At 41.3% G+C, this 14,285-nt stretch overlaps 2 protein-coding genes across 11 annotated transcripts in view; one reads left to right on the top strand and one right to left on the bottom strand.

Annotated features, from left to right (window-relative positions):
- Positions 1 to 3,764, top strand: part of CLCN3 (chloride voltage-gated channel 3) — an 87,194-nt gene extending 83,430 nt beyond the window's left edge. For 7 of the 8 annotated variants that reach the window (XM_012770645.3, XM_012770648.3, XM_012770643.3 and 4 more), the window contains one exon: positions 879 to 3,764. In XM_012770645.3, the coding sequence (XP_012626099.1) occupies positions 879 to 1,037 (159 nt within the window). In that variant the 3' untranslated portion in view covers positions 1,038 to 3,764. The remainder of the gene's footprint in view (positions 1 to 878) is intronic. The other variant, XM_012770647.3, reaches the window with a different exon arrangement.
- The window catches only part of HPF1 (histone PARylation factor 1), a 30,596-nt gene continuing 18,479 nt past the window's right edge, over positions 2,169 to 14,285 (bottom strand). The window contains exons 7-9 of one of the 3 annotated variants that reach the window (XM_012770654.3): positions 12,128 to 12,300; positions 10,301 to 10,439; positions 2,169 to 2,354 (exon numbers count right to left, since the gene is read on the bottom strand). In XM_012770654.3, coding sequence (XP_012626108.1) covers positions 10,308 to 10,439; positions 12,128 to 12,300 — 305 coding nt within the window. In that variant the 3' untranslated portion in view covers positions 2,169 to 2,354; positions 10,301 to 10,307. Of the gene's footprint in view, positions 2,355 to 10,191; positions 10,440 to 12,127; positions 12,301 to 14,285 lie in introns of those variants that run through there. The other 2 variants (XM_020280254.2, XM_076010724.1) reach the window with 2 other exon arrangements.

The raw sequence follows: 14,285 nt of genomic DNA, 5'->3' as shown, positions 1-14,285 counted from the left end.
CTGTGCCAGTTCGCTTAAGTACACAACTAATTGTGTATTCCTGTTGTATGCTAATATTTCACAAGTGTTTCATGCATCCTTTTTTTAAAAACTACTAACCAGAATAATATAGTAGCTACTCATTCATTCTGCTTTCTGCTTCACCTGTAATCTTTTAGGACTGCTTCTTGATTTTTCACCTGTCTTTTAATGTAAGCATTAACAACTAAGACTTTCATAAAAGCACTGTATCTTAACTTTTTTGGCCAAAATCAAAATAGGAAAACATTGATAAGTGTACTAGAAACGGGTTGTCTTATAGATTTATTCTTGGGGTTCTGAAGTTTGGGATTGAAGTTCTGTGTTGACCATTTTATATGCATTTTATTTCAACTGTATGTGCTTTCATGAAGATTCTGCATACACATGGGCAATCCTTAAATTATCTTTTAAAAATTGGTTAATTTTGGTTAAACAAGAAGTGAAGTGTTGAGGGGATTTGGTCATCAGACATTTTACTGCTTTCTTGATATGATGGGAATGAATTTTCCTTCTCAAATGGAATCAGCCTCATTTCCTGTTCATACCTTTTCCCATTTTTTGTTACTTTTTTGTTGGCATACATTAATCCAAACAGCTCTGCCTCGATGGGGCGTGCAGTCCTCAGAGTCCCCGTGGAAAGGCCGTCATACTATTAGTGACCATGATACTTTTGATATCGAGGATGATTGCTGGATAATTTTATTACCTTTACCAATAAAATACATTTTGAAAATACAAAATCAGGCTGCTTGCTTTGCTCTATTTCTGTCAACAAAAAGGACTTAGCTGTAGACTTAGCGTCTCTTCCCTCCCCGCCCCTTTTATTTTAATAGCAGTCTTCTGTTTGTCCCTTCCAGGCGCCTCCTTGGCATTATAACAAAAAAAGATATCCTCCGTCATATGGCCCAGACGGCAAACCAAGACCCCGCTTCAATAATGTTCAACTGAATCCCATAGACGAGGAGAGAGAAGAAACGGAAGAGGAAGTTCGTTTGTTGAATAGCACAACTCTTTAACCTGAGGAAGTCGTCCACTTTTTTTCTCCTTAACAAAAAAAAAAAAAAAAAAGGAAATATAAAAGCTGGGCATTTGCAACTTGGTTTGCAAATAATGCTGGTGGCATGGAGGAGTCTGGGGAGGGCAAGGAGAGAGAGAAGGAAAGAAGTGAGGTGTTTCCCATCTGACCAAGAGCAGCAAATCGGTGGCTCCTGGAGGATGTGCGGGGACTGCGGGCTGCGCCTCAGAAGGGAGGACGCCGGAGTCCTCGTCCCGGAGCACCGGGCCTGTGACTCCAGCATGGCAACGACGCGTCACCGGTCCCTGTTTCTGGAGGGATTCCTTTGAATTGAGCCATCTATAAAACTGCAAGGTCTTGCCCTTTTTTATCAGAACTGTTCTGTTTAATTCATGAATTGTATTGTTGAGCATTACCTTTCTACATTCCAGAAGAGCCTTTCTCTCTCTCTCTCTCTCTCTGTCTCTCTGTAACGAAGCCTCTTTAAATTGGTGTACCCGTTTGAACAGTCCTTTCTCATATTGAGATGTGCTGTGATTTTACTGAGGTCTCCTCACAAGAAGGGAGTGTTTCTTGTGCCATTAACCACGTAGTTTGCACCATCACTAAACGCTTGGAGCAGTGCACATGTACCACGACAAAGGCTGGTCAGACAGGTGACAACATCTCGGATGAAGCACTAACGAAGTCTCTCAGCTTGTGTGCCGCGTGATTCAGAATCAAACAATGAAACTCGATTTTAAAGGATAAGCAGGTTCTTTTTCTCTCAGACTTTATGGATAATGTGACCTGGTCTTATGCAAATTTTCTATTTCTAAAACTTCCATGATGTCTACAAGTGCTGTTCAGCATAATTAACGCGCTGCTGCCTCGACAGTGAAGAGAAGGAAGCATCGTTTAGCTGTGTCTGATATTAATTGCATGTTACAACACTGGAATTTTTTTTTCCTTGAAATTAGAATCAGTCATTCTTTTCTTTCCTCAAGGTATATCTACTGCTGACACTGAAGAAGAAATGTAATTCATAACTTGCACTAAATGTATATTTCTTTTCTTAAAAATTTACCATTCTTATTTATATTTTTATGGATTAAAATTTATAAAATACAGATCAGTTAATATCGCACTTAAATAATTTTACCTTTTTAATGTGATATTTATAGACTAATTGAGACTTACAAATATGGAGATACGAACAAAGTTTACAGTGGGAACGGGTTTAAAAACAGGCTTTGTTTATTTCTCAGTGATCCATGTGTGCATCAACCTTTTTCTGATCTTTCACTGCCATCTCCTGGATTGTCTTCCAACCTATTACCTAGAAAGATGAAACACTACAAATTACTTTGCAGATTACAACCTAAAGTTATATAGTGTTAGCCTTTTTTAAAATATCAAACAAAAAATGAAAACAATAAAATCGCAAAGGGAGTTAAAATTTTAATCTGCACATAACCTTTGACTCTTTGGGTAGGTTGCATCCTTATGAGAAGTAGATGATGGTTTATGTATCAGCAGTGCACATTTTTGCAGGATGAGTTAAAATGCACTAGAATATGTTTGGGATTTTTGTTTTTGGAAATGTCTGTTTTAATCATGGTCTTAATTCTCAACTGGCAAAGGCAGTTTACTCAAAGAACTGGCCTAAATATTCTGTGATTATACATCTTTGAAAGGAAAACAAATTTTTGCAGACAGACATTTTCTAAAACACAACTGGCAATGAGCCATTTTTACATTTTGGAAGTGATTCTTCACTTCCTAGTTCTTAATAATAATATGCCTATAATATCATATAAAATCCATAAGATCCTAAAGACTTATAAGATCATGAAGCCATATAAGAGTGATGATGGAAAGTTGAGCAAAATGTTAGGAATTCCGTGAAACAGTCTTAGCTGTGCTATCTGCCTAAATCAGTATTTTGTCCTCATTATTTCCCTCTTTATAGCCTCTTCAAAGTTCTTTTGGCATCCAGAGTGGAGTCATTTCCAAATGATGGTTCCGTGTACGTCAAGCTTGTCCTAAGTGTGTCTGCCATGTGGAGCCCTGCTAGACTGTGAACTCTCAGCATGGCTATGGATAACTTAGGTGCTTGTCATGACTTATGAGCCTTCAAAGGAGAAACCATTCTTACATTAAACTTCACATGGATTTTATTTTCCACGTTCCCCTGTTTTGAGTTCAGGTCCTACTTTCACTGCCCATCCTGCTTCAAAGACTAACATTTCAGGGTGGACAATAAAGCATTAATTTTCTTCTTTGGTACATTTCTGTCCCTGGTGTGTCTTACTGCTGAAATACAGGACAAGTGCCGGATTTTTAATGCATTCAGTGGTTTTCTTTGGTGTTACTATCTGTCCCATTTTTCCTTTTGATACATTGAGGTGTGTCTTCTTGAACAAACGATGAAATAGTGGGGACCATGAAATTGTTGTGCCTGGCTAATTGGCAAATTAATTGACCAATATAAGTAGCGCCTTATTGGAGTACCCTTTTTGAGAAGGTATGATGAGAATGGGCAAGGGTGTCAGCATCTCTTCCTTATTAATAATTGTTTTCAGTTTTGGTTCATGAAGAATGCTTAGTTTGTTAATCTGTGATGTTGCCTAGAGCTGTATTTATCTGTTTTTATTTATACTAGTGTAGTAAAGCTGCATATCATTACAGTAAAAATGATTACTGTGATGAGTTAATCAGAAGCCTATTAAAATCTATATGACAATGTGTGGTTTGGCCTTTAATTACATCTGTAACAGTCCTGCTCTGTACTGCTGCCCTGTGCAGTGTAGGCCAATATGCTTAGCATGTGGACCCTCAAAAAGATGATAATGATGACGCTTCTCTCAGGTTACAGGCCGTGTCTGTACTTTGCGAGCAAGGAGCAGCAGAAGAGTCAACGCTGGGTTGAATGGCAGGATGTGCGTGTAGCTAGCAATAGTGCAGAGCCCCATTTGTCAGTAGAAGTTGCAGGTCTGCAAGAAACGGATCTCCTTTCAGTTTGCTTTCAAAAAGGTGACTTTTTAAAAGAAAAGTTTATTGTATTTGCATGAAAACAGGTCAAATTTACATTTTTTATAATTATCTTGGATATTTGCTAGTAGAACTGCCTAAAGGGAGTGGTAAGTAACATTTTAATAATATTTTAATAGTCTTCTAATAATTAAACTTTTAGGCCTTTTCTTCCCGGTTCTTCCCACAGTCAGGAATAGCTGGGTTGAGAGGAAAAATAAAATTAAAAACAACAACAAAAAAATCTTTTAGTAAAAAGGAAAACACTTCAAGTCCAGAATGATCCTTTATCATTCATTCATTCACTGAATGTGTACTGAACACTTAGTCTGTGCCAGGCACTATACTGTTTTCTTGAAGTTTGCATTCCAGTAGGAAAAGGAACAAATACCAGATGGTGATAAATATGGATTAATTCAGCAATTTTCTTTAATTATTCCTATCATTATTAGCATACAAAATCAGGCAAAAATCTTTCTACTAGAATTTTTTTCTTTTTTTTTTTGAGACAGAGTCTCACTTTGTTGCCCGGGCTAGAGTGCTGTGGCGTCAGCCTAGCTCACAGCAACCTCACGCTCCTGGGCTCAAGCAATCCTGCCTCAGCCTCCCGAGTAACTGGGACTACAGGCATGCACCGCCATGCCCAGCTGATAATTTTTTTTCTATATATTTTTGGTTGGCCAATTTCTTTCTATTTTTAGTAGAGACAGGGTCTCGCACTTGCTAAGGCTAGTCTCCAACTCCTGAGCTCAAACAATCCACCCACCTCAGCTTCCCAGAGTGCTAGGATTACAAGCGTGAGCCACCTCGCCTGGCCAAAATTTTTCTAATGGAGAAAAAGTGAAGGTATGTGCGCAGGTGCACCCTATTTTTGTGGAGGGTGATCTGGGAAGGCCTCACGGATAAGGAAATATTTGAGCAGAAACCTAAAGGGTGAGGGGATGACATTTCAGTGTGAGACAATGTCTAGGAAGAGGAAGTACTGCCTGCAACATCCTGAGGTAGGGCATTCCTGCCAGTGTCAGGGATCGATCGCCTAGTAGTCACGGGCGGGAAAGGGCCACGAAGGAAAAGGGGGAAGAAATAAGGAAAGAGGTTGGGGATGCAGGGGCTCGATTGTTTTCCAAATAAAGTGGGAAGCCAGGAAGGCAGAAAAGTGACACAACCTGACCTGAAATGACCTGACTCCTTTGTTGGGCACAGACTACAAGGGGGTGGCAGTGGAAGAAGACCAGGTAGGAGGCTCCTGGGTAATTCAGGTGAGGTATGGTACAGGTTTGAACCTGACTGGAGCTGGTGCAGGTGGGGAAAGTAGTTGGATTCTAGATATCTTGAAGGTGGTATAGACAGGACTTTTTTTTTTGAGACAGAGTCTGGCTCTGTTGCATAGGCTGGAGTGCCATGACGTCATCGTAGCTAACACCAACCTCAAACTCCTGGGCTCAAGTGATCCTCAGCCTCCTGAGTACTTGGGACTCCAGGTATGTGCCACCATGCCCGGCTAATTTTTTCTATGTATTTTTAGTTGTCTGGCTAATTTCTACTTTTAGTAGAGACAAGTCTCGCTCTTGGGAGGCTGGTCTTGAACGCCTGACCTCAAGCCATCCTCCCGCCTCGGCCTCCCAGAGTGCTGGGATTGCAGGCGTGAGCCACCAGCCTGGCCACCAGGACTTGCTAGTGGGTGGAATGTGGAGTGTGGTGAGGAGTCAGGGACGTCTGCACGTTTCTGGTTTCTGGTCTGAGTAACGACAAGACAGTGGAGTGGCCACTGAGTTGGGAAAGACTTCAGGAAGAATAGACTTGGGGCTGAGCGTGTGTGTACGGGGGAGTTCTGGCTTTAGACATTAGGTTTCAATGCCTTTTAGACTTCCACGTGGGGATGTCAAGTAGGCACGAGTATGTACGAGACTGGTTCAGGGCAAAGGGCCAACCCGAGAGCTGAGCAGAGCAGACGTCATCCTGAGACAGGAGGCTGCCACGGACTGAGTGTGGACACAGAAGAGGCAGGAGGACTGAGCGCTGACACGTTTTTGCTTAGATTTGGGGAGCTGAGCCAGCCGAAGATGGGGTTAGGGTGAGGAGTGGTGCCCTTAAAAGAAGCCAGAGAGTCTTGGTTTCAAGGAGGGTCAGCTGTTGGGCACTGCTGACGAGTGAGGCACTTGAGGCTGGCAGCTGGCCCGTGTGGAGGTGACGTACACCGGGCAGTGGCAGCAAGAGCGTAACTGCAGCGAGCGCGACGCAGACTGGAAGGGAGGCGCAGAGGGTGGCGAGTGCGATTCCTACGAGGCATTCAGAAAAGGAGTGTGTCTGAAGACGCAGGATGTGCTGGCTTTGTTGTTGTGGATGAAAATGTGCGAGAAGGAAAGTGATGAGATCAGATTTGTTTTAAGATGCAGGATAATACAGTTTGTTTCTTGGGCTAGAGTGCTGTGGCGTCAGCCTAGCTCATGGCAACCTCAAAATCCTGGGCTCAAGGGATCCTTCTGCCTCAGCCTCCCGAGTAGCTGGGACTACAGGCATGCGCCACCAAGCCTGGCTAATTTTTTCTATATATTTTTAGTTGGCCAATTAATTTCTTCAATCCACCTTCCTCGGCCTCCCAGAGTGTTAGGATTACAGGCGTGAGCCACTGTGTCCGGCCATCGTTGAAGTGCTTTTGATTGCCTGTATTTTTCAGTGAAAGAAACAGAATGGGAGAGGACATTGAAGTTTGAGGAAGAATGAGAAAGTCTAAGATCAGTGGCACCCAGCACGGCCAACTTGGGGTTAAAGGTAGACCAGCCGTCATGGGTGTATTTCTTCTCCAGCTACCTGATGCTGAACAGACTCAAGTAAGGAATGGGCAGTTATTTGGCTTAAGGCTGTAACAGAAAAATACGACAAACCGACCAAGAGGCAGTGGAGGATTGGGAGTGACTATGACGGGGCATAGAACACAAAGGCCAGGTGAAGAGGGAGCCAAGGGTGCAGTGGTTAGATCGATGAATTGGAGGGTATTGCTGGGTTGAACATTGATGAGGTAGTAGAGGAAAAGGGATGGGAAGATGCGCCGTGATACTTAGATAGTAGGATGCTTGCAATTTGCGATCAGGGAGTTTTTCATTATTGGTACTGACAAGGTACTAGTTTGTCGATCAACCCCTAGCCTGGATCATTGAAAGAGTAAGTCAAGGATCTGAGAGGTCAGGATCTTGCAGGGATCATCTGCATAGATATTAACATTAAAAATTAGGGTTAGAGTAGTTTGGACAGAATGACATCAGGCGAGGTCAAAGGTTGAGCTTGTGCAAGGGTCTCATGCTGCTGCTGGCTCAAGTACAGCAGCATCTCCCAGGTGGTTTTGTAGCTTTCGTTTTTCCTTGGGTGTATCATTCTGTATTTCTGTTTCAGGCTTATATAGAAGCCATTGTTGAGCTCCAAAAGGTGAGTTTAGCTAAATTTGAATTGAGTAATAATTTTCTATTAAATCTTGGCTGGGTTAAGGTGCTTCATTCATAAAACAGCCTAGCCACTTTTAAAATGTGTTTGGAGAACAGAGGTATACAGATGCCATTTGGAAGCTACTATAGCCATTGAGTGCCCCGATCCTAGGTAGATAAAAATACTTAGTAAAATAAGTTTGAATGGATTATGCCTTTAGGGAAGGAAAAAGATAAGAAAGGTTTGGTGTCCTACCGAAAGGAGTTTGGCTCTTTCTTTTTTTGAGACTGTCTCACTTTGCCCTGGCTAGAGTGCCATGGCGTCAGCCTAGCTCACAGCAACCTCAAACTCCTGGGCTCAAGCGATCCTCCTGCCTCAGCCTCCCGAGTAGCTGGGACTACAGGCATGTGCCACCATGCCCGGCTAATTTTTTCTATATATTTTAGTTGGCCAATTAATTTTTCTATTTTTAGTAGAGACGGGGTCTCGCTTTTGCTCAGGCTGGTTTCGGACTCCTGACCTTGAGCAATCCTGCCTCGGCCTCCTAGAGTGCTAGGATTTCAGGCATGAGCCACCACGGCCGGCCAGGAGCTTGCTCTTTAATGAAGAATGCTCAGTAGTTGGACGATCAGTACCTCCTGAAACATGTGATTAGCCCCCTGACACAACTCGTGGGAGTTTGAGACTGGAAGTCCGCATTCCTCACCATATTGTTGTCCTCAGGAAACCCTGTTCACAACAATATTATCCAAATTATAACTGCCATATTGAGATTAGTGTCCAGTTTCTGTCTTGGCTGCGATATACCTATCCACAGCCAAGATACAGTCACATCAGGTTTCTGTAAGGAATGGATGAAAAGCTGATTCACCTCTTTTGTCCCTTGATAAATCCTTTTGGAATCCATACTGCTGATCACAAGGCATATAAAAAAGTTATACATTTGAGACTGTTGGATCACTAAATGGCAAAATCTAGTATTTCTAGCTAGGCAAATCTTTAGCAGGTGACACCTGAATTTGGATAATATTTTAAGAATATGTGTGTGAATATTAGGTGCAATATTTAGAAATAGGCACTTTAGAAACTAAAGAAATCCAAGGAAAAAAGCTCAAGAGCTTCTAAGTGTTAGATTATATAAAAACCAATGTAATGTGGTCATCTTTTCTAATCAAAGTATGTGTGAGCCAACTGTTACTGTAATGTTTTAACATAAAACAGTTGTCAGTTCAGACGGGTGCAGGGCCTGGAGCTACTTAATAAGTAAATAACATGGCAGTTCCTTAAAACTCTGAGAACTCCCCATCAGAACTGTAAAAGTTCCTGTACAGCTATGAAAGGGAAGTTGAGGATCTTTTGTTTCATTTTAATTATTATACGAAATATGCCTTCTTTTGAAGAGAACATCTTGGCTGCCTGCAATGGCAGTAGTCAATGAATACACACTCAAAGTTTGTGTTGCTGAGGGGGATACAGTTATAAAATGTTTGCCCTTAAAACGCTCACAGCCTGAGGAGATGAAACATGCCACTCATTTAAAATCCTAACTGAAAGTCTTGCCTTTTAATAGTGTACTCATCCCCTTATATTTCAAAAAGTACCTCAAATCCATTTTAAGGAAACAGCTGACAGAACTTTGGAGAAGTACTATTCAACAAAAGTTCTTCCGGTGAGTCAAATCAGTCTTGCACAAAATGTGGGGTTCAACGAGATGACTGAGGGCCTGCCTATCTCGAACTTCCTATGAAGAGGGAACAGCTCGTAACCCTTTAGATCAACCCATGACACTTGCTATTCCGAATTGTGGGGTTTGCCCTTTGCTTTTTTTTGTTTTTGAGACAGTCTCACTCTGTTGCCCAGGCTAGAGTGAGTGTCGTGGTGTCAACCTAGCTCACAACCTCAAACTCCTGGGCTCAAGCAATCCTGCTGCCTCAGCCTCCCGAGTAGCTGGGACTACAGGCATGCGCCACCATGCCTGGCTAATTTTTTTCTATATATATTAGTTGGCCAATTAATTTCTATGTATAGTAGAGATGAGGTCTCGCTCTTGCTCAGGCTGGTTTCGAAATCCTGACCTCGAGCAATCCACCCGCCTCGGCCTCCCAGAGTGCTAGGATTACAGGCGTGAGCTAGTGCGCCCAGGCTTCCCTCTGCTTTTAAGGTGAACGTCATCAAGTTAAGGAGGATCTGATTCTGGTAGAACAAAGCTCTCCACAGACTTGCACTAAAAATCCAGTGAAATAACTTGCAATGGAAACTTTAAAATCTAAATGGCATACTGATTATATAATATAGTATATACTATCTGCATACTGATTATATACTATATACTATCTTATACTAATACTATGCTATATTTATTAGTAAATTAGACTGAGTCAAAAGAGAATATACCTAGTGGGCTAACTGGAGTACCTGTTGGGAGACCACATGCATCCTGAGTTTCCTCCTCCTGTGTCCCTTCTAACTCCCCAGAAACCCAGCCCTTAAAGCTGTAGCTATTAACTCAAAGCTCAGAAGAAGTATATTTTTAATTGTCCACAGGGTACACACTGAAACAGGACTCTGTGAGGAGAAGATATGCTAGTTATCCACAGGCATTTAGGGAGTGATTTCCTGTGACCTGTCAGAGGGTGAAAATGTGATTAGGTTGTCACCATTTAGATGACTGTCACTTATTTGCAGATGAAGAAAACACTTTATAAAAGAAGAACCTTCTAAAATTTTTAGCAAATGTTTCTAATTTATTTTTGTATTCCTTAAAAACAGAACAAATCACAAGTTTAATACCAATACTTTAAAATATTGTAAATCTCACAAAGCTACTGGTACCTCCCACTCATGTTGCAAGTTGGTCTATGTTTTCTTTACTTCTGTTTGCCAGATGATCTTCAATAATTTCTGCATACAGATTCCTCTTCAAAAGATTATATGCAAGAGGTAAAAGCTGGCCAGCAACTTTATGAAAATACTGAAAAATAAAAACATTGAGCAGAGCATACAGCAGATGTCTTCATAAGTAGCAGAAAATGCACCAAACAGGCATGTGTTTGACAATGCCTACTTCCAAAATCATTTCAGCTACTCTGTTGACCAGGCACCTGGCATTCTGTCCAAGAGGTAATCTTGGCACTCTAAAAGACTAGAGGCATATCTTGAAGAAAATTAAGAAAAGCAGTTAAAAATTTCAGCGTTCCTATTCCCTCCCTTACCCCAAACTATGCCCTCAAATACTTTTCTTCTTCTCTCCAGTATATTCCCACCAATCAAAAGTTTAAGCTTTATTTTCCTTTGTTCCTGTTTGGAACAGCAGTGCTCAATGCGGGTCTTCACTCCCTTCCCCATGTCCTCAAATTCCTCCTTTCTCACCTCCTCCACGTTAATGAGCTGAAGCCACTTTAGACTACTGTTACATGTGCTGGCAGAACTAGCAAGGCTCCCTTTTGTTGATAAACATCTAACATGCGGTAAGTACTGTGCTGAACCTTTTCATAACTCTTCTGCATTATTAATTCTCACAACAAGTTTGCTGTCCAGCTGGCGCACATCGCACAGCTCTCGTGTATGGCAGGTCAGGCACTGGCCTGACGGGGAGGTGACTCATCCTGGCCTTGCACATTGACTGCTTTTCCTGATAACCACATGCGTGGCATGTGGAGAAAGACAGTGTAACATGGGTTATAGCACGTTCTTGAGATGGACTGCCCTGACCAGGGAAATCAACTTCACCTCGTAACTTAACGGAAATGCAAGTTCTCAAGACCCACCCAAGAACTCAAACCAGGGGCAGAGCACCAGTCTGCGTCTGAACAGCCCTCCAGGTGGTGCTGTGCTCACTGAGGTTAGACAGCTACAGTTTAGTGTCAGAAATTTAGTCTCAGGTTTCATCCCAGACCTACTGAAACAACTTGCATTTTAACCGTATCTCCAGGTGATTCATAAGCACGCCACAGTTTAGGAATTACTGTGCTGATTTAAACACAGACTCTGGAAACAGACTGCCTGTATGACTGTGAACAAGACACTTTGCCTCTCTACTTGATTGCACAGTCTCTGTGTGCACACATGTGCAGACATATTTCACAGGTAAGACACAGATACAAAGGTGTTAGAAAAACTGCCACTCTTACACAGCTGGGGAAGATGTTACAGGCACGATACTTTATTGCCTCTTTGACCATGAGGCAACTACAGTTGAGTAAGCAGTGGTTAAGTAAATTTCTGATTTAATAAGAAAATAATGATAGAATAGCATCTATTTGTAATAATTTAAAACATACTTAAAAATAGTATTTATTCTTCATCTAAGAATGCAGGCACAATAACAAATATCCCCTACCCACCATGGAAATGAAGCCTCAGGAAAGGTGTGTGTACACACCCACGTATAAAGCAACAAATACACATACCAAACTAAAAGGCATGTCTTTATGTCTACATAAGTAAATTCACTATAATGTCAAAAATCTTGTTATTCACCTTTGCCAGAATACAAGGTGAATTTCAAATAAGTATTTTTAGAACATTCACTTACTTTGAAATACAAGCTGAATCCATATCCTACCTATGTTGGAACCTGGGGACGTAAATGTGCGTGTGTGTGTGCGTGTGTGTGTGCGCGCGCATGGCGGGGAGGCAGGGGAGCTTTTTTCTACTCACAGGGGAACCGTAGCAGAAGAGGTCCATGCCCAGCTCCAGGCCCATGCCGTAGTCACACTCGTCATTAGCAAACTGCACAAAGGTCATCATCTCCTGAATGGGAGCAAAAGCTTTTAGTCTCTCCTCATCACTTGCAGCCTCAACTATTGTCTTGCAAATTCTCTTGAGATCAGCTGAAAGAAATCAATATAAAAAGATTACACAATTTAAAAAGTGATTTTAACTGTCTTCAAAGGTAAAGAGACTATGACCACGGTTTTTCCAACATGACTTCGTACTAGTACGATTCATGCCACCTGGGCAGTCATCTGTAGCACTGTAAGTTAGAATGGCAATTTTATAATTTTTCTACTTAAGCCATTTTTTGTATTAGCAAAGTATGACTGTTTCATAATGGATTTAGTCACAATCAAGATTTTATATAAACTTACAAAGGCTAGTGCAGGAAATTGGCAAATTTGGCCAAACTTGGCTCACCCTGTTTTTAACTGCCATCCCACTAAGAATGTTTTTGCATTTTTAAATGGTTGAAAAAGAAAGAAGCAAAACAAGAATATGTAATGTCAAAAGTTCCAAGATAGTTCAGAAAAAATGAGGCAATAGGCTAAAATTCTTTAAATTCTACCATATTTTGAGCACTATGAGGCAAGTACGGTGCTAAACATCTTACATATTCTTTTGTACCCTAAATACCCCTATGAAGTGAATATCATTATTTTACATTATATTAAGTAAAAAATCTGCAACTAGCTAAGCAGTTATTTTTGGGTAATGGTATGCACGCTACAGTCAGAAAGACCAAGTTTGAAATCCAGCTCCTTCATTTACTAGTGCTACACATTCTAGATCTTTCCCTTGTGAAAATGGGAATAAGACTTACTTTAAGGAGTTGGATGAGGATTAAATATTATGTATACATCACTTATCATAGTGAATCATAACACTGACATCTAAGAATTGCTCAAAAATGGTACCTTATTTGCCAGGTTACAATGTTATCGTACGAAGCTTCAAAGGGGATATATTGGTTAGGAATAAACTCAAGGGTGATTTGCTAATCACAGTCACATTAACAAACTGCCAGTCAGTTACACCTCCTGGCAAACACTAGGCAAGAGCAAGATTAGGTCCTTAACTTTTATGATTTGCTATAACTTCTTATTCAAAATAAGTAAACCACAGAAGGATCTAGAATATTAGACTTGGACCCAAACCAAAACCCCAGAACCCAAACTAGCGTAGGATAATAGGCTTTACTCCAGGGCACTACAACTTAACGTCCACCACACCCTTAACGTTTTAGAGACCGCCACTCTGTGACAACTATTCTCAACCTTTCTCAAACGAGATGGTGATGCTTTCTAAAACTCTGGATGGGCTAGTGAGCAGACAGGCAGAGGGTGAGAGCCAAGCAGAAGACTGAATCTTAGCTAGAGCCCACACTCCCTCCCGTAAGAGACTGACTACCTCTGGCTTCAAGGAGGAGACACAGGACAGATCAGCCTGTCCAAGAGAAATACAATGGGCTACATCTGTACCTAAATTTTTTCTAGTCTCCACATTAAAAACGAAACAGGTAAAATTAATTTTAAGATGTATTTAACCGAATATTCTAAAATATTATCATTTCAACACAAACATTTACTGTTTGAATTTATAAATTTAAATTAAGCACAATTACGAATTTTGTCCTCAGTTGCACCAGCCACATGTGAAGTGCTAGTGGCCACTGTATTGGACAGCTCACTTCCCCCACGGAATTCCTCTACAGGGGTAGGGCACAGCAAAAACCATTACATATGAATAGCTGTCACCTAAAACAACTCGACCTGTGAGCTGGAGACTGCACAATCACATTTGAGAGCAGCTGCTTTAAATAAATGGTTAAAATGCAGATTTCCAGGTCCCACTCCCAGCAACCGGTAACAACCAGAGCTAGGCTAGTTAGCTCTGTTCTGAAAAATGGATGGCCAAGTATGTGTGTGGGCAGGAGTGCTTGGCTCTTCCTTGAGAAGATGCTAATTTTGATTCCCTTTAGTTTTATCCCCCTGGAACAGAATGATAAATAAAGGCATACCTAAAGGGATGTTCACAAAAAAGGGAATGCAGGGAAGGGGAAAAGAGAAGTGACTTTTCAACATAGCAATAATTACATTTT

The sequence above is a fragment of the Microcebus murinus genome, chromosome 15, assembly GCF_040939455.1.
Source record: "Microcebus murinus isolate Inina chromosome 15, M.murinus_Inina_mat1.0, whole genome shotgun sequence".
Classification (NCBI taxonomy): domain Eukaryota; kingdom Metazoa; phylum Chordata; class Mammalia; order Primates; family Cheirogaleidae; genus Microcebus; species Microcebus murinus.
The sequence above is the reverse complement of the archived record's forward strand: the minus strand, read 5'-3'. Positions and strand labels throughout refer to the sequence as shown.